The sequence below is a fragment of the Schistocerca gregaria genome, chromosome 3 (genome assembly GCF_023897955.1).
Source record: "Schistocerca gregaria isolate iqSchGreg1 chromosome 3, iqSchGreg1.2, whole genome shotgun sequence".
NCBI classification, from domain to species: Eukaryota; Metazoa; Arthropoda; class Insecta; order Orthoptera; family Acrididae; genus Schistocerca; species Schistocerca gregaria.
Genome location: NC_064922.1, coordinates 778,999,346 through 779,022,683, shown reverse-complemented (window position 1 = coordinate 779,022,683; position 23,338 = coordinate 778,999,346). Strand labels below are relative to the sequence as shown.

Genomic DNA, 23,338 nt, shown 5'->3' with positions numbered 1-23,338 from the left:
TTGATCCTTGGTCAGTGATCTAAACTTTAGAATCTGCTTCTTTACAGAAACCTTAGCCACAATCTCGGCACTGGTCGGTTATTGGTATCACGGGAATATAACTGGAGAAATGATCTAACATGGTCAGTATGTATTTATTCCCATCTTTGGTCGTAGGCAAAGGTCCAACGACGTCAAGTCCTCCTCTTTTGAATGGTTCACTAGTCTCTGACAGTTCTTGTAATGATGCCTTAGTTTTCCCAAATTATTATGTCTGTTGCAGAAATCACATTGTGAAACAAACTAAAAAAAGGCAACTTTGCATCTTGGCCACCAATATACCTAATCTATTTTAATGTTTGTTGCTTTTTTACCACAGTGTCCAGATAATGAAGAATCATGTTGTGCTGTCATGATTTGTTCTCTCATGCTTTCCAGAATGACTAGGCGGTTTCCTTTACTAGTAATATTGTGCAGCAGTCCATCTATTTCGACAAAACGTTGATCATTTTTCCATATTTTGCATTGTGGATCCTCCTTTTTAACTCTGCCTTGCAACTTATTGTAACACAAACACACTCCTTTTGGCCCATTGTGTCAGCATTTACATGTAGTTTGCCAGGTCGATGAATAACTTTAAACTGAAACTGACTCAGTTTCATATCCCACCTTGTTAGTCTGGAACTTGGGTGCTTCAAATTCAACAGCCATTTAAGCATAGCATGGTCTTTAAATACAGAGAATTCTCTTCATGTCAAAAAACATGTGTAACGTGTTACACAAAAAACCAAAGCGCAAAGCTCCTTTTCTGTTGTATTATAATTGCATTCTGCTTTGCTTAATCTGAAAGCAGATGATATTGTGTGTTCATGACCTTCAATTTTTTGACACAAAGTACTACCAACAGCAAAATTTGAAGCATCTGTTGAAAGTGTGGAGGTGGTTAGGGCAGTTTTAAGTTCTTCCATTGCCTTTGTGCACTTTGTTGACCAGTTGTTCTCAATAGCTGTGTCATTCAATGTGCTATATTTGCATAACAGGTTATGAAATGCCTACAGAAATTTGATAATCCCAAGAACAGGCCTTATTGCTCCACCCGTCGTTGGTTATTTTCCTTCCTAAGCAGCAGAGTTCCTTAACTTCATATACTTCGCAACTATCAATCCTGATGTTAAGTTTCTCACTGCTCTCTTTTCTGCTTCTTTTCTTTACTTCCATCTCACTTTGACTTACTCTCAATTCATATTCTGTACTCATTATACTGTTGATTCCATTCAGCAGGTCATGTAATTCTTCTTCACTTTCACTGAGGATAGCAATGTCATCAGCAAATCATATCATTGATATCCTTTCACCTTCAATTTTAATTCCACTCCTGGACCTTTCTTTTATTTCCATAATTGCTTCTTTGATGTATAGATTGAACAAGAGGGGCGAAAGACTATGACCTTGTCTTACACCCTTTTTAATATGAGCACTTTGTTCTTGCTCTTCCACTCTTATTATTCCCTCTTGGCTCTTGTATATGTTGTATATTACACGTCTCTCCCTACAGCTTACCCCTATTTTCCTCAGAATTTCAAACATCTTGCACCATTTGACATTGTCAAATGCTTGTTCCAGGCCAGAAAAATGTGTGAATACTGCTCGACTTTTCTCTAGTTTTGCTTCCATTATCAACCACAATGTCAAAATTGCCTCTCTGGTGCCTTTACCTTTCCTAAAGCCAAACTGATCACCATCTAACACATCCTCAATTTTCTTTTCTGTTCTTCTGTATGTTATTCTTGTCAGCAACTTGGAGGCATTAGCTGTTAAGCTGATTGTGTGATAATTCTCACACTTGCCAGCTCATGCAGTTTTTGGAATTGTGTGGATCATGTTTTTCTGGAAGTCTGACTGTATATCATCAGACCCATGCATTCTACACGCCAACATGAATAGTCATTTGGTTGCCACTTCCCCCAATGGTTTTAGAAATTCTGACAGAATGTTATCTATCCCTTCTGTCTTACTTGATCTTAACTCCTCCAAAGCTCTTTTAAATTCGGATTCTAATACTAGATCCCCTATCTCTTCTAAATTGGCTCCTGTTTCTTATTCTAACACATCAAATAAATCTTCCCCCTCATCCTTCAGTGTACTGTTTCCATCTATCTGCTCTTTCCTCTGCATTTAACAGTGGAATTCTCATTGCACTCTTAATGTTGCCACCTTTGCTTTTAATTTCACTGAAGGTTGTTTTGACTTTCCTAGAAGTTGAGTCGGTCCTTCCGACAATCATTTCTTTTTTTATATCTTCACATTTTTCATGCAGCTATTTCATCTTAGTTTCCCTGAAATTCCTATTTATTTCATTCCTAAGCAACTTGTATGTCTGTTTTCCTGAATTTCTCTGAAGATTTTTGTACTGTCTTCTTTCATTGATCAACTGAAGTATTTTTCCTGTTACACGTGGTTTCTTCGCAGTTACATTCTTTGTATTTATGTTTTTCTTTTCAACTTCTGTGATTGCCCTTTTTAGAAATGCCCATTCCTCCTCAACTATACTGCCTACTGAGCTATTCCTTATTGCAGCATCTACAGCCTCAGAGAACTTCAAGCGCATCTCTTCATTCCTTAGTAATTCCATATCCCACTTCTTTGCATATTGATTCTTCATGGCTAATGTCTTAAACTTCAGACTACTCTTCATCGTTACTACATTGTGATATGAGTCTATATCTGTTCCTGGGTACGCATTACACTCCAGTATCTGATTTTAGAATATCTTTTTGATAATTATGTAATCTAACTGAAATCTTCCCATACCTCCTGGCCTTTTCCATGTTTACCTCCTCCTTTTTAAGTTTACCTCCTCCTTTCGTGGTTCTTGAACAGAGTATTCACTATTACTAGCTGAAATTTATTACAGAACTCAATTAGTTTTTCTCCTCTCTCATTCCTGGTACCAAGTCCATATTCTTCTGTAACTCTTTCTTCCCGTACAACCACAGTCCAATCCCCCATGACTACTGGATTTTCATCTCCCTTTATGTTCTGCATTACCTGTTCAGTACTCTCATATACTTTGCGTGTCTCTTAATCTTTAGCTTGTGACATGGGCATGTATACCTGAACTATTGTTGTCCGTGTTAGTTTGATGTCGATTCTGATGAGAACAATCCTACCACTGAAATATTTGCAGTGCCTTCCTATTCATAATAAATTCTATTCCATTATACCATTTCCTGATGCTGTTGAAATTGCCCTATACTCATCTGGCCGGAAGTCCTCGTCATCTTTTCATTCCACTATATCTAGATTGAGCCTTTACATTTCCCTTTTCAGATTTTCTAGCTTCCCTACCACATTCAAGTTTCTGGCATTCCATGGCCCAACTCATAGAATGTTATCCTTTTGTTGGTTATTCAATCTTTTCTCATGGTCAACTCGGTCTGGGCAGGCTCCTGCCAGAGATCCAACTGGGGGATTATTCCAGAATCTTTTCCAAATGGAGGGATCATCAAGACATCTTTTCTATTACACGCCACATGTCCTGTGGATACACATTGTGTGTCTTTAATGCAGTGATTTCCATTGCCTTCAGCATCCTCATGCTATTGATTATTGCTGATTGTTCCACCTTTAGGGGCAGTTTCCCACCCCAAGGCCAAGACAGTGCCCTGAACCTCTATCCGTTTATCTGCCCTCGTTGACAAGGCCATTGGCAAAATGATAGTGACTTCTTATGTTAGAAGTCTTCAGCCACCATTGCTGATTATTATCAAAATGTAAGTGGTGGCATGTTTCGAACCCGGGACCAAGGATGTTTTGATTACTAATTAAAGATCTGACCAAGGGGATTGTTTATTAACAATCAGTTAAATAGTTTTCAATGAATGGCTACCAGAATGCATAATTATATTGTTTGTATTGTTGTTTGATGTAATGTACTGTGACAAACACTAGTGTTGTACAGAGAATTCTGTTGTCTGTTCATGATGTACACTTTTGGTGATGCACACTTTATTGTTTTAGTTATTGGTTGGTTTATTTGTTTGTTTATATGTATATAAATAATAATGTAAATGTTTGTTTGGTCAAAATTGTACATCCTTGGAAGTTCTTCAGAGGTATCTTTGAAATTTTGACACAGTGTTGCATTCAGATATGAGCATGTTTTTATATATCTAATGCAGCAGCACCATATAGTATCTATATACATAAATATAATAAAAGGGATAAGTTGCTAGCGAAACCTCATGTTCGTTTGTTCAAAACCTTTAACCTTTGAAAGTTTGTCACTGACTGCTTTTAAATTTTGAAACAACATTGTATTTGAATCTGCACATGTTTTTATATACCTAATGGAGTGCCACATATAATATATAAATACATAAGAGTAATAATTATAAGGAAAATCTATGTTGTTTGTTGTTGGTGTGGTCTTCAGTCCAGAGACTGGTTTGATGCAGCTCTCCATGCTACTGTATCCTGTGCAAGCTTCATCATCTCCCAGTACCTACTGCAACCTACATCCTTCTGACTCTGCTTAGTGTATTCATCTCTTGGTCTCCCTCTATGATTTTTACCCTCCATGCTGCCCTCCAATACTAAATTGGTGATCCCTTGATGCCTCAGAACATGTTCTACCAACCGATCCCTGCTTCTAATCAAGTTGTGCCACAAACTCCTATTCTCCCCAATTCTATTCAATACCTCCTCATTAGTTATGTGATCTACCCATCTAATCATCAGCATTCTTCTGTAGCGCGACATTTCGAAAGCTTCTATTCTCTTCTTGTCCAAACTATTTATCGTCCATGCTTTACTTCCATACATGGCTACACTCCATATAAGTATTTTCACAAACGACTTCCTGACACCTAAATCTATACTCGATGTTAACAAATTTCTCTTCTTCAGAAGTGCTTTCCTTTGCCATTGCCAGTCTACATTTTATATCCTCTCTACTTTGACCACCATCAGTTATTTTGCTTCCCAAATAACAAAACTCCTTTACTACTTTAAGCGTCTCATTTCCTAATCTAAGACCCTCAGCATCACCTGATTTAATTCGACTAAATTCCATTATCCTTGTTTTCTTTTGTTGATGTTCATCTTATATTCTCCTTTCAAGACACTGTCCATTCTGTTCAGCTGCTCTTCCAGGTCTTTTGCTGTCTTTGACAGAATTACAATGTCATTGGCGAACCTCAAAGTTTTTGTTTCTTCTCCATGGATTTTAATACCTACTCTGAATTTTTCTTTTGTTTCCTTTATTGCTTGCTCAATATACAGATTGAATAACATGGGAGATATGCTACAATCTTGTGTCACTCCCTTCCCAACCACTGTTTTCTTTTCATGTCCCTCAACTCTTGTAACTGCCATGTAGTTTCTGTATAAATTGTAAATAGCCTTTTGGTCCATGTATTTTACACCTTCCACCTTCAGAAATTGAAAGAGAGTATTCCAGTCAAGAATGTCAAAAGCTTTCGCTAAGTCTACAAATGCTAGAAACGTAGGTTTGCCTCTCCTTAATCTAAGATGAGTTTAGGGTCAGTATTGCCTCACTTGTTCCAATATTTCTATGGAATCCAAACTGATCTTCCCCGAGGTCGGCTTCTACCAGTTTTCCATTCATCTGTAAAGAATTCGCGTTAGTATTTTGCAGCTGTGACTTATTAAACTGATAGTTTGGTATTTTTTTTAAACTGATAGTTTGGTAATTTTCACATCTGTCAACACATGCTTTCTTTGGGATTGGAATAACTATATTCTTCTTGAAGTGTGAGGGTATTTTGCCTGTCTCATACATCTTGCTCACCAGATGGTAGAGTTTTGTTAGGACTGGCTCTCTCAGGGCATCAGTTGTTCTAATGGAATGTGGTCTACTCCCGGGGCCTTGTTTCGATTCAGGTCTTTCAGTGCTCTCTCAAACTCTTCACTCTGTATCATATGTCCCATTTCATCTTCATCTACATTCTCTTCCATTTCCATAATATTGTCCTCAAGTACATCACCCTTGTATAGAGCCTCTATATACTCCTTCCACCTTCCCTTCTTTGCTTAGAACTGGATTTCCATCAGAGCTCTTGATATTCATACAAGTGGTTCTCTTTTCTCCAACTTAGCCATTTTACACTTCCTGTCGATCTCATTTTTGAGCCATTTGTGTTCTCTTTTGACTGCTTCATTAACTGTATTTTTATATTTTCTCTTTTCATCAATTAAGTTCAATGTTTCTTCTGTTACCCAAGGATTTCTACTATCTCTCATCTTTCTACCTACTTGATTCTCTGCTGCCTTCACTACTTCATCCCTCACCTACCCATTCTTCTACTACTGTATTTTTCCCCCCATTCCTGTCAATAGTTCCATTATGCTCTCCCTGAAACTCTGTACAACCTCTGGTTTAGTCAGTTTATCCAGGTCCCATCTCCTTACATTGCCACCTTTTTGCAGTTTCTTCAGTTTTAATCTAGAGTTCATAACCAATAGATTGTGGACAGAGTCCACATCTGCCCCTGGAAATGTCATACAATTTAAAACCTGGTTCCTAAATCTCTGTCTTACCATTGTATAATCTATCTGATACCATCTAGTATCTCCAGGCTTCTTTCATGATTCTTCAACCAAGTTTTAGCTATGGTTATGATATGCTCTGTGCAAAATTCTACCAGGTGGCTTCCTCTTTCATTTCTTACCTCCAATCCATATTCACCTACTATGTTTCCTTCTCCCCCTTTTCCTACTATTGAATTCCAGTCACCCATGACTATTAAATTTTCGTCTCCCTTCACTCTCTGAATAATTTCTTTTATCTCATTGTACATTTCATCAATTTCTTCGTCATCTGCAGGGCTATATAAGAATTAAATGTTTGTTTCTTCAAGATGTTAAATCTCCAGAAGATCTTTACTGACTGCTTTGAAATTTCGGCATGATGCTGTATTGAAATATGCACATTTTTATATACCTACTGTTTTATGTATATAATGTATAAATAAATATGTAATGTGTTAGGTGGAAATGTTTTACCAAAAATATTGAGAAATTCATAACCGATGTTTTTAATATATATAATGTAAAGATATACATGTAACACATAAAGGGGAAACATTGTTACCAAAAATCTCAAAAAGTACTCGACCAATCTACTTTAAAATAATGTTACTATAATAAACTTATGGACACTTATAAGTGATGTATTTTTGACATATATAACATATTGTTAGCAAACAGGAATGTTGTATTTATGGCTTATCGGCTTATGATTATAACTGATATAGGATCTGAATTTGCAATAACAATAAACATGATTCCAGGTCTGAGAAAGGGGGAAATAGGAGATGCCCAGAGGAATGGGAGCAAATTGACATAAAAATTAAAAGAAGGAGATCGACAGAAAAGGGGGAGGAGCTGGACTGAGACAGAGGGCAGAAGGAGATTAGGACATATATCCAGTTCTCATTCATGTTAGAAACATGTACTTTCTTTTTTCTTTATTTTCCATTTAACTAGACTGAGCCACAGCAACACGTGCCCAGGAACAGCTAATTCGTGGTAGGAATGAATGGTAGCGTGAGTGTGCTGGGAAAGTTCAATGGTTGGATTTTGAGGCTGTTCAGTCAGAGTCTTATAGGATCCATTTGTAACATTTTGTTTGGAAAATGGGTGTGAGACTGCAGTTGTCATTTTCCCTTTAAAGTGATATTTTTATTTTATTTTTATTTATCCAAAAAATCATGTTCATGACATGGGATACAACTTACAGCAATGAATCGTTGAAGCATAATACTTTTTCTTACATTGACTATATGACAGAATACATATCTACATTACAGTCATTCAAGATTGCCATATTAGACTAAATTAAAGCTACACGTGACATAAATTGGTCTCCATAAATTCAGCAACAGATTAAAAACAATGCTGGAGCAATATACTGTTACTTTATTCCGGAAAGAGTTTTTAATATTCTTGACTGAGCAAGGTAATTTATTATAAAGTATGCTGCCTATGTGCCTCACACCATCATGCCATTTACTGAGTATCTGACTATCAAGATGAATGTTGCTTACACCGCAGGTGTCATGATCATGAATGCCATTATTTGCTTTGAAGAGATGAAGGTTCTTACTGACAAATGAAACAGTCTCTGGGATGTATATACATGGTGCAGGTAATATTCCTAATTCTTTAAAGAGTGGTTTGGTAGTTTGTGCAGTGGCAATCTTAACATGACCTTGACAATTCGCTTTTGCATAACGAATATTTTCCTATTTATTGCCCCCCCAGAATGAAATGCCATATGAGAGGACTGCGTTCACTAGTGCAAAGCATACAGTTTTAATGGTGGTCACATCACAGCTTTGGCTAAGAATTCTGAAGGCATAGCACAGGCTACTCAATTTACACAGTAGTTTCTCTCTGTGGACATTCCACTGCAGTGTATTACCTATCCAGAGACCTAAGAATTTAGTCTCACTGACTTGTTCAGTAGCTTTCTTGTCCATAATTAGTGGTTCCATATGTCTTGTATGGTTGTTTGATGGCCAGAAGACCATATGAGTCATTTTTTCCATATTAAGTAGGAGTTTGTTCGCATAGATCCAGTATAGGAGCCTTTCACTGCTGTCAACTAGGTCAGCTCTCACCTGGTGTGGAGAAATGTTGCAAGAGAGGAGGTTTGTATCATCGGCGAATAACACAGGTACTGTTGAGAGTAGGTGTTCTGGGAGGTCATTAATGAAGATAAGGAAGAGGAGGGGGCCTAAGGTTGAACCCTGTGGAACTCCTGATTTGACTGGTATTATATCTGAATATAGCGTAAATACACAAATTAATAGCGTATTGCCTATTGGAGGAATGAGTGGTTCACATATAACAAATCCATTCAAGAAATAATTAAAAATGGGAGTATCTTTGGAGTACCAATCTTTAATCAGCCTGTCTGCCAAAATAATTGTAAATTTCTAGAACAGCTAGTCATCTCACTAAATCTGTTATTGGGTAAGTCAACATGGGGTAAGTCAACAGGTACAACTGTGTCTTCAATTGGCAAGAAAAGCAATTTGATGTATACAAGGATTGAGTCCAAGAGAAACCTGTAAAGAGCAAGCATTTCATCCTATTAAACACAGTGACGCTCCCTAGTCTCTATACATCTCTTGTGTGTGTGTACGTGCAGATGGATGTGTGCGTGTGCGCGTGCGCGCGCGAGTGTATACCTGTCCTTTTCCCCCCCTAAGGTAAGTCTTTCCGCTCTCGGAATTGGAATGACTTCTTACCCTATCCCTTAAAGCCCACATCCTTGAGTCTTTCCCTCTCCTTCTCTCTTTCCTGATGAAGCAACCTTAGGTTGCGAAAGCTCGAATTTTGTGTGTGTGTTTGTGTGTCTATCAATATACCAACGCTTTCGTTTGGTAAGTTACATCATCTTCCGAAACCTCTGCCTTATCCAAAGGCCTCACCTTCAGCCCCACTCCCAGATTCAACCAAACTGCCCTTGTCAAAGATTTACTGTCCTACACTCGTAGTCTCTGCTGGAAATATCACTTTGCCACGAAGAAAAATAATCCTGATCCCACTCCTAATGATCCAACTCCTCAAGACACTATCCAAATTGAACCCTGCCTGGAACAGTTCCGTCCTCCATCACAGCGGGACCCACCTCCTCTTCCTCAAAATCACCCTCTCCAAACCTTCCAGGAATTTCTCACTTCCAGCCTTGCCTCTCAATCTTACTTAAAAAACCTTAATCCTACTCCCAACATCACCACAGCCGAAGCCCAGGCTATCCGTGATCTGAAAGCTGACCGATCCATCATCATTCTTCCGGCTGACAAGGGTTCTACGACCGTGGTACTTGATCGTCGGGAGTATGTGGCCGAGGGACTGCATCATCTTTCAGACAACTCTACATACAAAGTTTGTCAAGGTAATCCCATTCTTGATGTCCAGGCAGAGCTTCAAGGAATCCTCAGAACTTAGGCCCCCCTACAAAACCTTTCACCTGACTCCATCAAACTCCTGACCCCACCAACACCTCGCACTCCTACCTTCTACCTACTTCCTAAAATTCACAAACCCAAACATCCCGGCCGCCCCATTGTAGCTGGTTAACAAGCCCGCACAGAACGTATCTCTGCCTACGCAGATCAACACCTTCAACCCATTACATGCAGTCTCCCATCCTTCATCAAAGACACCAACCACTTTCTCGAACGCCTGGAATCCTTACCCAGTCTGTTACCCTCGGAAACCATCCTTGTAACCACTTCCCTATACACAAATATCCCACGCGTCCAGGGCCTCGGTGCAATGGAGCACTTCCTTTCACGCCGATCACCTACCACCCTACCTAAAACCTCTTTCCTCATCACATTAGCCAGCTTCACCCTGACCCACAACTTCTTCACTTTTGAAGGCCAGACATACCAACAATTAAAGGGAACAGCCATGGGTACCAGGATGGCCCCCTCGTATGCCAACCTATTTATGGGTCGCTTAGAGGAAGCCTTCTTGGTTACACAAGCCTGCCAACCCAAAGTTTGGTACAGATTTATTGATGACATCTTCATGATCTGGACTCACACTGAAGAAGAGCTCCAGAATTTCCTCTCCAACCTCAACTCCTTTGGTTCCATCAGTTTCACCTGGTCCTACTCCAAATCCCATGCCACTTTCCTTGACGATGACCTCCATCTGTCCAATGGCCAGCTTCACACATCCGTCCACATCAAACCCACCAACAAGCAACAGTATCAGTACCTCCATTATGACAGCTGCCACCCATTCCATATCAAACGGTCCCTTCCCTACAGCCTAGGCCTTCGTGGCAAATGAATCTGCTCCAGTCCTGAATCCCTGAACCATTACACCAACAACCTGAAAACAGCTTTCGCATCCCGCAACTACCCTCCCGACCTGGTACAGAAGCAAATAACCAGAGCCACTTCCTCATCCCCTCAAACCCAGAACCTCTCACAGAACAACCCCAAAAGTGAGCCACTTGTGACAGGATACTTCCCGGGACTGGATCAGACTCTGAATGTGGCTCTCCAACAGGGATACGACTTCCTAAAATCCTGCCCCGAAATGAGATCCATCCTTCATGAAATCCTCCCCACTCCACCAAGAGTGTCTTTCCGCCATCCACCTAACCTTCGTAACCTCTTGGTTCATCCCTATGAAATCCCCAAACTACCTTCCCTACCCTCTGGTTTCTACCCTTGTAACTGCCCCCGGTGTAAAACCTGTCCTATGCACCCTCCCACCACCACCTAGTCCAGTCCTGTAACCCGGAAGGTGTACACGATCAAAGGCAGAGCCATGTGTGAAAGCACCCACTTGATTTACCAAGTGACCTGCCTACACTGTGACGCTTTCTATGTGGGAATGACCAGCAACAAACTATCCATTCACATGAATGGACACAGGCAGACAGTGTTTGTTGGTAATGAGGATCACCCTGTGGCTAAACATGCCTTGGTGCACGGCCAGCACATCTTGGCACAGTGTTACACCGTCCGAGTTATCTGGATACTTCCCACCAACACCAACATATCCGAACTCCGGAGATGTGAACTTGCCCTTCAGTACATCCTCTCTTCTCAATATCTGTCAGGCCTCAACCTCCGCTAATTTCAAGTTGCCGCCGCTCATACCTCACCTGTCTTTCAACAACTTCTTTGCCTCTGTACTTCCGCCTTGACTGACATCTCTGCCCTTACTCTTTGCCTTTAAATATGTCTGCTTGTGTCTGTGTATGTGCGGATGGATATGTGTGTGTGTGTGTGTGTGTGTGTGTGTGTGTGTGTGTGTGCGCGCGCGCGCACCTGTCCTTTTTTCCCCCTAAGGTAAGTCTTTCTGCTCCCGGGATTGGAATGACTCCTTACCTTCTCCCTTAAAACCCACATCCTTTCATCTTTCCTTTTCCTTCCCTCTTTTCTGACGAAGCAGCCACCGGTTGCGAAAGCTCGAAATTGTGTGTGTGTGTTTGTGCGTTTTATTTATTGTGCCTATCTATCGGCGCTTTCCCACTTGGTAAGTCTTGGAATCTTTGTTTTTTAATATATTTTTCCCATGTGGAAGTTTCTTTCTATATATATATATATATATATATATATATATATATATATATATATATATATATATATATGGTGTTTCAAAAATGACCGGTATATTTGAAACGGCAATACAAACTAAACGAGCAGCGATAGAAATACACCGTTTGTTGCAATATGCTTGGGACAACAGTACATTTTCAGGCAGACAAACTTTCAAAATTACAGTAGTTACAATTGTCAACAACAGATGGCGCTGCGGTCTGGGAAACTCTATAGAACGATATTTTCCACATATCCACCATGCGTAGCAATAATATGGCGTAGTCTCTGAATGAAATTACCCGAAACCTTTGACAAAGTGTCTGACGGAGCTGTTGTCTGGTTCCCATAAAAGTCATACATAATCTTTCAAGCCCTGTATTTCACCATTACTACCTTCAAAATTTCAAAGATTGTATTCCAGCCAATGTTGTGAAAGCCCTTTCTAAGTATACAAATGTAGAGCAGCCTTTCTTTGTGCTGGTGTCAGCTGTCGCTAGCACTCCGGTCGGCAAAGATACAGTGCAAAGATCGATAGTAAGTGCTGGATCAAGCATGCCCATTAGGAGAGAGTCCAAAAACACACACAAGCAACACACCGCCAAAGCCCTCTCAACAGCAAGTATTAGGTTGCCACGGCTGACTGAAGGGCCTCAGTCATTATTTCACTGTCACTGACTCACTGGCTCTCTCAGGCTATGACAGTGCATAGCGACCAGATCAAGACTAGCAGTGAGACTGTTGTTGTTGTTGTGGCCTTCAGTCCTGAGACTGGTTTGATGCAGCTCTCCATGCTACCCTATCCTGTGCAAGCTCCTTCATCTCCCAGTACCTACTGCAACCTACATCTTTCTGAATCTGCTTAGTGTATTCATATCTTGGTCTCCGTCTATGGTTTTTACCCTCCATGCTGCCCTCCAATACTAAATTGGTGATCCCTTGATGCCTCAGAACATGTCCTACCAACCGGTCCCTTCTTCTGGTCAAGTTGTGCCACAAACTCCTCTTCTCCCCAATTCTATTCAATACCTCCTCATTAGTTATGTGATCTACCCATCTAATCTTCAGCATTCTTCTGTAGCACCACATTTCGAAAGCTTCTATTCTCTTCTTGTCCAAAGTATTTATCGTCCATGCTTTACTTCCATACATGGCTACACTCCATACAAATACATTCAGAAACGATTTCCTGATGCTTAAATCTATATTCGATGTTAACAAATTTCTCTTCTTGAGAAAGGCTTTCCTTGCCAGTGCCAGTCTACATTTTATATCCTCTCTGCTTCGACCATCATCAGTTATTTTTCTCCCTAAATAGCAAAACTCCTTTACCACTTTAAGTGTTTCATTTCCTAATCTAATTCCCTCAGCATCACCCGACTTAATTCGACTACATTCCATTATCCTCATTTTGCTTTTGTTGATGTTCATTTTATATACTCCTCTCAAGCACTGTCCATGCCATTCAACTGCTCTTCCGAGTCCCTTGCTGTCTCTGACATAATTACAATGTCATTGGCGAACCTCAAAGTTTTTATTTCTTCTTCATGGATTTTAATACCTACTCCGAATTTTTCTTTTTTTTCCTTCACTGCTTGCTCAATATAGAGATTGAATAACATCGGGGAGAGGCTGCAACCCTGTCTCACTCCCTTCCTAATCACTGCTTCCCTTTGATGTCCCTTGACTCTTATAACTGCCATTGGGTTTCTGTACAAATTGTAAATAGCCTTTCGCTCCCTGTATTTTATCCCTGCCACCTTTAGAATTTGAAAGAGAGTATTCCAGTCAACATTGTCAAAAGCTTTCTCTAAGTCTAGAAATGCTAGAAACATAGGTTTGCCTTTCCTTAATCTTTCTTCTAAGATAAGTCGTAAGGTCAGTATTGCCTCACGTGTTCCAGTATTTCTACGAAATCCAAACTGATCTTCCCAAGGTTGGCTTCTACTAGATTTTCCATTCGTCTGTAAAGAATTCGTGTTAGTATTTTGCAGCTATGGCTTATTAAACTGATTGTTCAGTAATTTTCACACCTGCTTTCTTTGGGATTGGAATTATTATAGTCTTCTTGAAGTCTGAGGGTATTTCGCCTGTCTCATACATCTTGCTCACCAGATGCCAGAGTTTTGTCAGGACTGGCTCTCCCAAGGCCGTCAGTAGTTCCAATGGAATGTTGTCTACTCCGGGGGCCGTGTTTCGACTCAGGTCTTTCAATGCTCTGTCAAACTCTTCACGCAGTATCATATCTCCCATTTCATCTTCATCTACATCCTCTTCCATTTCCATAATATTGTCCTCAAGTACATTGCTCTTGTATAGACCCTCTATATACTCCTTCCACCTTTCTGCTTTCCCTTCTTTGCTTAGAACTGGGTTTCCATCTGAGCTCTTGATATTCATACAAGTGGTTCTCTTATCTCCAAAGGTCTCTTTAATATTCCTGTAGGCAGTATCTATCTTACCCCTAGTGAGATAAGCCTCTACATCCTTACATTTGTCCTCTAGCCATCCCTGCTTAGCCATTTTGCACTTCCTGTCGATCTCATTTTTGAGCGTATTCCTTTTTGCCTGCTTCATTTATTGCATTTTTGTACTTTCTCCTTTCATCAATTAAATTCAATATTTCTTCTGTTACTCAAGGATTTCTACTAGCCCTCATCTTTTTACCTACTTGATCCTCTGCTGCATTCACTACTTCATCCCTCAAAGTTACCCATTCTTCTTCTACTGTATTTCTTTCCTCCATTCCTGTCAATTGTTCCCTTATGCTCTCCCTGAAACTCTCTACAACCTCTGGTTCTTTCAGTTTATCCAGGCCCCATCTCCTTAAATTCCCACCTTTTTGCAGTTTCTTCAGTTTTAATCTACAGTTCATTACCAATAGATTGAGGTCAGAGTCCACATCTGCCCCTGGAACTGTCTTACAATTTAAAACCAGTTCCTAAATCTCTGTCTTACCATTATATAATCTATCTGATACCTTTTAGTATCTCCAGGGTTCTTCCATGTATACAACCTTCTTTCATGATTCTTAAACGAAGTGTTAGCTATGATTAAGTTGTGCTCTGTGCAAAATTTCTACCAGGCGGCTTCCTCTTTCATTTTTTAGCCCCAATCCAGATCCACCTACTACATTCCCTTCTCTCCCTTTTCCTACACTCGAATTCCAATCACCCATGACTATTAAATTTTCATCTCCCTTCACTATCTGAATAATTTCTTTTATTTCATCACACATTTCTTCAATTTCTTCGTCATCTGCAGAGCTAGTAGGCATATAAACTTGCACTACTGTAGTAGGTGTGGGCTTCATATCTATCTTGGCCACAATAATATGTTCACTATGCTGTTTGTAGTAGCTTACCCGCATTCCTATTTTCCTATTCATTATTAAACTGACTCCTGCATTACCCCTATTTGATTGTGTGTTTATAACCATGTATTCACGTGACCAAAATTTTTGTTCCTCCTGCCACCGAACTTCACTAATTCCCACTATATCTAACTGTAACCTATCCATTCCCCTTTTTAAATCTTCTAACCTACCTGCCCGATTAAGGGATCCGACATTCCACGTTCCGATCCATAGAACGCCAGTTTTCTTTGTCCTGACAACGACATCCTCTTGAGTAGTCCCCGCCCGGAGATCCGAATGGGGGACTATTTTACCTCCGGAATATTTTACCCAAGAGGAAGCCATCATCATTTAATCATACAGTAAAGCTGCATGCCCTTGGGAAAAATTACAGCCGTAGTTTCCCTTGCTTTGAGCCGTTCGCAGTGCCAGCACAGCAAGGCGGTTTTGGTTATTGTTACCCGGCCAGATCAGTCAATCATCCAGACTGTTGCCCTCACAACTGCTGAAAAGGCTGCTGCCCCTCTTCAGGAACCACATGTTTGTCTGGCCTCTCAACAGATACCCATCCATTGTGGTTGCACCTACGGTACGGCTATCTGTATCGCTGAGGCACACAAGCCTCACCACCAATGGCAAAGTCCACGGTTCATGGGGGGGACTAAATTTTGTAAATAGCAATATTATCGATATTGTCTGGAAGAGGGCTGTTACTGAAGAGCTTGTATCACAACATGTGAACTTACAGTTCATACAAATAAAGATCCATATTAATAAATGTGTGCATTTGTGTTGTAGAAGGAGGATGCTGGCCACCCATACCAACATCCTCTCCCTTGCTTCTTAGCACAAGCATCTACAGCGGCAACCAGGACACTACAATGGCGATGAGGATAATTCAGTGGCGATTGAAGGTGATTAACTTGGCCAAAAATTTTCCTTGCTTCTCCTGTATTTTAGCTTGCAGGGCTGATTGCGTTCAAGTGCTGTTGTGTTCTAGCATGTCTTCCAGGTGGGGAGCCACAGAACTAATCAAATTTCTCGTTTCAGAGGCTTTACTTGCTTTTTGATATAACATATTTCTGTAAACCATGAATTCCCTGCCTCCTCCATCCCCCAGTCCCTGCACTTCAGCCACAGACAGCCAGTGTTTCAGAGCTGACATTGTTGCTATCTTATTGACAATGGTACAACAACTACTGGTCGCACAAACTGCATTGGCTGCAAAACTGATGAACCATCCAACAGGTGTGCTGCCAGTGGTACACAGAATTAATGGGGATGCCTAGGAAGTGTAAAATTAAGTGCAGTTGTGGCAACTTTTACAGTGATTTAGTGATAGGCAATGCAATAACATTCTATGTCCCAAATAGTAGAATATGGGAACAGATTTCAAAGTACTTCCCCAAGTATTGCAAATCATAGAGCAATGTGATTCAGGAGCCATAGCAGCCAATAGGTTTGACCAGGTCCTGATTTGTCGAGATGAGCTGCTCCTTGCTCGCGACTGCCTCCAGCAACCACAACAATAAGTACATACACAGCTGTGCGTGCCCTAGACATTTTGCTCACCATAAAAGACAGGATTGCCTGTCACACAATGTAACGTGTTACATGTGTGGAAAAAAAGCCATGCCCAAGCAGTTTGCTTGCAACAGCACAAAAATGCCAATTTTGTCCACTCGCAGGAAAAAACAGGCTCATGCACATTCAGTGAACACTGTATTTTCAAAACCTACAGCAGGTTGTGGCAAAAATAAGATTAAGGTTGTCTCTCCTTCTTGCCCTAGTGCTGTGCACTGACACTCTAACAAACTATTTGTCTCATTATGAATTGCTGGCCATTGCATGAACTTTCAGTTAGACACAGGTGACTCAGTAACTTGTCTTAATCGTGCCACATGTGAACAGTTAGTCTCACCACACCTTTCTAAATCTATCAAGCACCTCACTACTTGTAATGGACAGGACATTCCAGAACTTGGACAGTGTAGTTGGCCGGCCACTTACAAATCTCTCGCTAGGACAGTGTATTTTACTGTGTTGAAGTCAAAAGACAGTGGGAACATATTCGATTTAGAAGCCTTTGATTTGTTTGGGCTTAGCGTCCAAGACAATGTACTTTCAGTCTCGGCTTTTGACCCAAAACACAGTGTAGCTAGCTTGCTTAAAGAATTTCCTGAACTCTTTCCAGAAGGAATGGGAAAAGCTAATATCTTTATAGTGCATGTCACATTGAAAGACAATGCACAGCCTAAGTTTTTCCGGGCCCATCCCTTTCCAATTGCTTTAAGAGACGAAGTAGCCAGTGAAGTGAAAGAATTGCAAGTTAATGGTGTAATAGCTCCCATTCAAGTCAGTTGATGGACAGTCCTCTCGTTTTGCTGCCTAAGCCTTCCAGTCATATTTGCATTTGTGTTGACTTCAAGTTTACAATTAACCCACAGACAGTAGTTGATACTTATCTGTTATTTCACCCTGAGGAACTCATTGACAGGCTTGGTGCAGGATGTTACTTTTCAAAGACAGATTTGCATGATGCCTACGTGCAAATTCCATTGGATGAAGACTCGCAGAAAGTATTTGTGCTAAACACGCACTTGGGACTGTTCAGTTATTTGCTTTTGCCGTTTGGCAGTGCTTCCGCACCCACCATTTTTCAACACTATTTGGAACTCCCCAGATCGGTTAAAATATGCAGAAGTTTGGCCAGTACATAAAAAGGCAAACAAGATGAATTGGACAACTATAGTCCAATCTCACTGTTACCAATTTTCTCAAAAATGGTTGAATGAGCTGCAAGTGATCAGATCGAAAATCACAATTCATCTAACAGCATTATCTTATGCAATCAATATGCTTTCAGAAATTGCTGCTGCACAATCCATCCAATAAATGAATTAGTCACAAAAGTCAGCAGACGTCTTGATAGAATGTGTGTGTCAGGCATCTTTCGTGACCTGTCCAAAGCCTTTGACACAGTAAATCATGACCTGCTTCTCCAAAAAATAGCACGCTATGGTTTTCAAGTCAAATCTCTTAGCTGGATGTCATCATACTTGGCAAACAGAAAACAAAGAGTACTTTATTAACATCAATGGCATGAAATTTCTCTCTGGCAGGAAACACACTCAATTAGGTGTTCCACAAGGTTCAATATTAGGGCCACTACTTTTTCTGTATTATATTAATGATATGATATGTCATGCCAGGTCCAGTCTGATACTATCCTCTATGCAGATGACTCAACAGCTTTAGTCTGTTGTAAAAATGAGGTAGACCTAATTTGTCATATTGAACAAACACTTGGAGAACGGGAGGCATGGGCTAAAAACAATAACTTGACATTAAATTTTACAAAAACAGAAATTGTTCATTTTACCACAAAACAATCTGCACAGTCGATAAGTGAAATAAGGTATATGGCCTAAAAATTAGAGACTGCTGACTGTGTCAAATTCCTTGGCATATTAGTCAATAAAAACCTGTTATGGAGTCACCATGTGGATAACATACTGGGTCGACTAATTAGCCTTGTATATATTACGAATATTGTGTATAGTATTACTGATTTAGCTGTAAGAAAAACTGTATATAATGCATATTTTGTTTCAGTCATTAGGTATAGTATAATTTTCTGGGGGGTCTGAAAAACAAATTTACTTAGAGCTTTTAGACTACAAAAAAGAATCATTTGAGCAATGGTGGGAGCAAAACCAAAGCAACATTGTAAACCTTTATTTGTAAAACTAGATCTAATGAGCATTCCAAGCATATACATCTATGAAACTTTCACTTTCACGAAAAGAAACCCACAACTTTATGAGGGCAACTGCTTCTTGCATCAATATGATACTAGATATAGAACGAGCTACATGTTACATACCCACCAATTAAAATCATATGAAAAAACCCCATACTACATGGGCATGAAATTTGTAAGTAAAATATTGAAAGGTATGGATGACCCAAATGTAAATGATACCAAAAGAGACCTGGAAAAATATCTGAAAGATATATGTTACTTTAGTGTAGAAGATTTCTTGAATGGCAACAATGCATTATAATTGTAATTAAAATACCTCTTTGAAGATGTTACACCATATGTATTATTAGTTTATTGTCTATTTTTAGTGTTATTATATATAGTGTAAAACTGACAAGTCACCTATGTCACAATCTTTGTATAAGGCATGTATGTGATGATAAAAATGGTAATGGAAATGTAAAAGAAGCTGACTGCAAAAGTGCCATTGTGTTCAAACTACCTTGATGATATTGTCATCTGAGGTCATACACCAGAGGAACACATTGTTAATTTGTGTACTCTTTTTCGAGTGTTGTTAGAAGCAGGACTCAAGTGTCATCTAGAAAAGTGTTGCTTTTCTCAAACTGAACTACAGTACTTAGGTTATGTGATAAACAGTCAGGGTGTGCATCACTCCAATCTCATTTGCTTACAATCCATGACCTGCCTGTTCCTCACAATGTATCTGAACTGTAGTCAGTACTAGGCAAGATTACATACTACATTCGTTTCATACTGAATGTCGCTCAAATTGTGGGTCAATTGAGTTATAAAAATGTATCTTTTTGTGGGGACCAGAGACTGTCAAGATGCATTTCAGAAACCCAAAAATGCTTTGCTTAGTGACAGATGTTTAGTGCATTTTGACCCTGCCAAGCAAGTAGTTTTGCAAGTTGACGCTCCTTCTTATGAAATTGGTGTTGTGCTTTTGCATGGATTTGGTGCACAAGATAGACCCATTGCTTTTGCCTCAAAGTTGTTAACTCAAACTCGTGCAGTTATTCACAAATTAAAAAAGAGGCTCTGGCTATTGTGTACAATGTGAGCAAATTCCCTCACTATTTATATGGTCGCCAGTTCCTTTTAGTGACAGATCACAAGCCTTTGCAGTCCTTTTTTCATCCATCAAAGCCAGTTCCTGTTCAAAAATTACAATGTTGGGCTTTGGTCTTTTCACAAGATCAGTATGAAATTGTACAGGCCTCCAGCAAAGTATGGCAATGAAGACACCCTATCTTGCCTTCCGATTGGCCCAGATTCTGATTTTGATGCATCTGCCACATCTTGTTGCCAAATTGATGTGCAGGACTCTCAATTGCGGGAATCTTTTCCCTTACACTGCAGAAAAATTGCACAGTCTGTGGAAGTCGACCCTGATCCGATGATTCTGTTGCATTACATTCGCACTTTGTGGCCTCGTTCATTGAACAGTATGCAGAACGCAGTTGTGCACCGATATTTTGCACGTCGGCACAACCTTTCAGTTCAACAGGGTGTGAATCTAGTTCAAAATGACATTGGACAATTGTGTGTGCTTATTCCCAGAGTGTTGGAAAAGGATGTGTTATGATTGCTCCACCAAGGACATTGGGGAATTGTTCATAGTAACAAGTTAGTGCGCTAGTGCTGTACTTGGGAGGGCGTGGATGCTCACACTGAACAGATGATGGCAAAGTGTCGCGCATGTATGGAAAACCAATCTACTCTGCCACAGACGTTCTCAGCTTCACCTAAGACTCAATCGCAACGAGTGCTCATTGACTTTGCAGGACCATTTTGGAACGCACATTGGTTCATTGTGGTAGACTCTTTTAGTATTTTGCTTAGCAGATTTGCTAGAAGTACTTGCGTCAGACAATGGACCACAGTTCACTTCATGTGATTTTGAACAGTTTTGTGGATGAAATGGTATTCGTCACCTAACAACTGTTCCATTTCACCCCTATGTCCAACAGAAAAGCAGAATACTTCGTATGCACTATCAAACAACAGATGGCAAAGCTTCGTCTCACTCACACATGGGAACAGGTGCTGCAACCCTTTATCACCTCCTATTGCTCCCACCCACAAGGTGGACTTTCACCAGCGGAACTTCTGCATGGCCGCCACCATCAGATGCTGCTGCACTTGCTACACTCACCACAGCATCCGGTGCTGCCAGTGGTCTACAAGTATCACTTTGTGCCACGTGATCTGGTTCTTTTCAGGGTTTATGGCAATGGTGGCCTCTAGGAAAGAGGTGTGATCTAGGAATGCATTGGCTCTTTTATGTAATTGATTGCAGGTCCTGATGGTTGCAGTGCCACCACCAGAACTAAATTTGTGTGTGTAATTTTCCCCATGACTATGCTGCTTTTCTTCCCCCAGATTCGTGGCCTCACAAGACTGCGTGGCCTTCGCTGCTGCCCACTGTTGCCCCAAGGAAGCCCCAGGAGGAATGGATGGACCATGCATCCATGCCCCCGCCGTCCCTGCTTGCTGACCCAATGGACATGGACCCACCATCGCCCCAGGACATGCCCTCAGGGCTGAACGTGTGCCCTGGCAGCAGTTTTCAGGAGGATGTTCCTATTGCCTTGCAAGCCAAATGGCTACAGTTGGGAGTACGCCGTTCTCCACAGTCATGGATCATCTCTACACCCAGCATCCTGCGGTGCTACACTGTTGTTTGCATCCTCCCAACAAGACAGTGGTGCGACATTTCGAGGGGAAGGAATATGCTGGAGTAAAGTGTCACCAGCACACTTGTCGGCAAAGATGTATTGTGAAGATCGATAGTAGGCGCTGTATCAAGTGTGCCTATTAGGAGAGAGGTCAAAGATACACCGAAAAGTAACACGCCACCAACGTCCTCTTGACAGCAAGTACTTAGATCACCGCCGCTGACCGGAGGGCCTCAGTCACTAACTCACTGTCACTGACTCACTGGCTCCCTCAGGCTGTGACAGTGCGTAGTGACCAGATCGAGACTAGCAGTGAGACTAAAGTTTATAATAGCAACATTATCATTATTGTCTACAGGAGAACTATTACTGAAGAGCTTGTACCACAACACATGGACTCAATTCCAGTTAAGTAAAACTTACAGTTCATGTAAATAAAGAACCATATTAATATATGTGTGCATTTGTGTTGTAGAAAGAGGATACTGGCCACCCATAACAACATCCTCTCTCTTGCTTCCTTAGCACAAGACTCTACATTCTTTAGCTTCTCATCTAAGATTAGAAAGAAATATACTCAAAAAAGTGCTTCTTATGCTGCCCCCCCCCCCTTATATTTAAACATTTGGACTGTTTACAGACACCTTAATGAGAACTGGAACAAAGCAGATTGGCATATGAACTTACATTTTTATTCAGAGCACACCCTGGGACTCTGAATTGACTGGGGTGAGACATACCCTTGAATGGTCAAGGCAGTGGTCAGAGAAAGGTGGGGTAAATGGAAAAGCTGGACTAGGCTAGGAAAAAGAAAAATAGTAAAAAAGATTAGGCCTGAACATTCTGTTGATGACTAAGTCACTTCAGATGGAGGATAGTCTCCCATTGGTTAAGCAAACTAGCCATGATCTTTTACAAAACAAATCATTGTAGCATTCAATTTTATGAAGTAGGGAAATTGTGTAGTTTAACATGGTATTCTTAGGAATATGCTTTTCCATTGGGAGCCTTCAGGACAGATAAAGATGATTGTGACATTTAATAACTTATTAAGAAGTATGTAAGTGGGAAGTGAAGCATTCACTGCGCACACTCCAACCTGTAGTTTTGTGCATGTGTTACTGGCGTATGAGCAGTAACAGCAAAGGGCAGCGACAAGCCATGATGTAAAATAGAAGCAGTCACTTGCTGTACAGGCCCATTTTTGCTATGGGATAAAGGCTTGATGATGTCCTGAGCTTCTAGGAGTAATAGGACCATTGATAATACCAACAGGGGCATGAACAAATGAAGGACAGAATCAAGAGCTTCTAACATTGATTTGTGAGTTGACGGTCAGACAATGTAAATGTTATGTTGACATTTATTTGTAAAGCTTTTTGGAGCTACTTGACTGGGATTAGTCTATTACTGTCCATTACTGAATTGTGAAATA

At 40.5% G+C, this 23,338-nt stretch overlaps 1 protein-coding gene across 4 annotated transcripts in view; it reads left to right on the top strand.

Moving 5' to 3' along the window:
- LOC126354178 (uncharacterized) overlaps positions 1–22,358 on the top strand; it is a 29,646-nt gene extending 7,288 nt beyond the window's left edge. For 2 of the 4 annotated variants that reach the window (XR_007565273.1, XM_050003623.1), the window contains exons 2-3: positions 16,231–16,346; positions 21,608–22,358. Coding sequence is in view for 2 of the 4 variants with exons in the window: in XM_050003623.1 (XP_049859580.1) it covers positions 16,231–16,346; positions 21,608–21,772 (281 nt within the window). In the remaining 2 variants the exon portion in view is untranslated. The remainder of the gene's footprint in view (positions 1–16,230; positions 16,347–21,607) is intronic. The other 2 variants (XR_007565274.1, XM_050003622.1) reach the window with 1 other exon arrangement.
- The last annotated feature ends 980 nt before the right edge of the window (positions 22,359–23,338 follow it).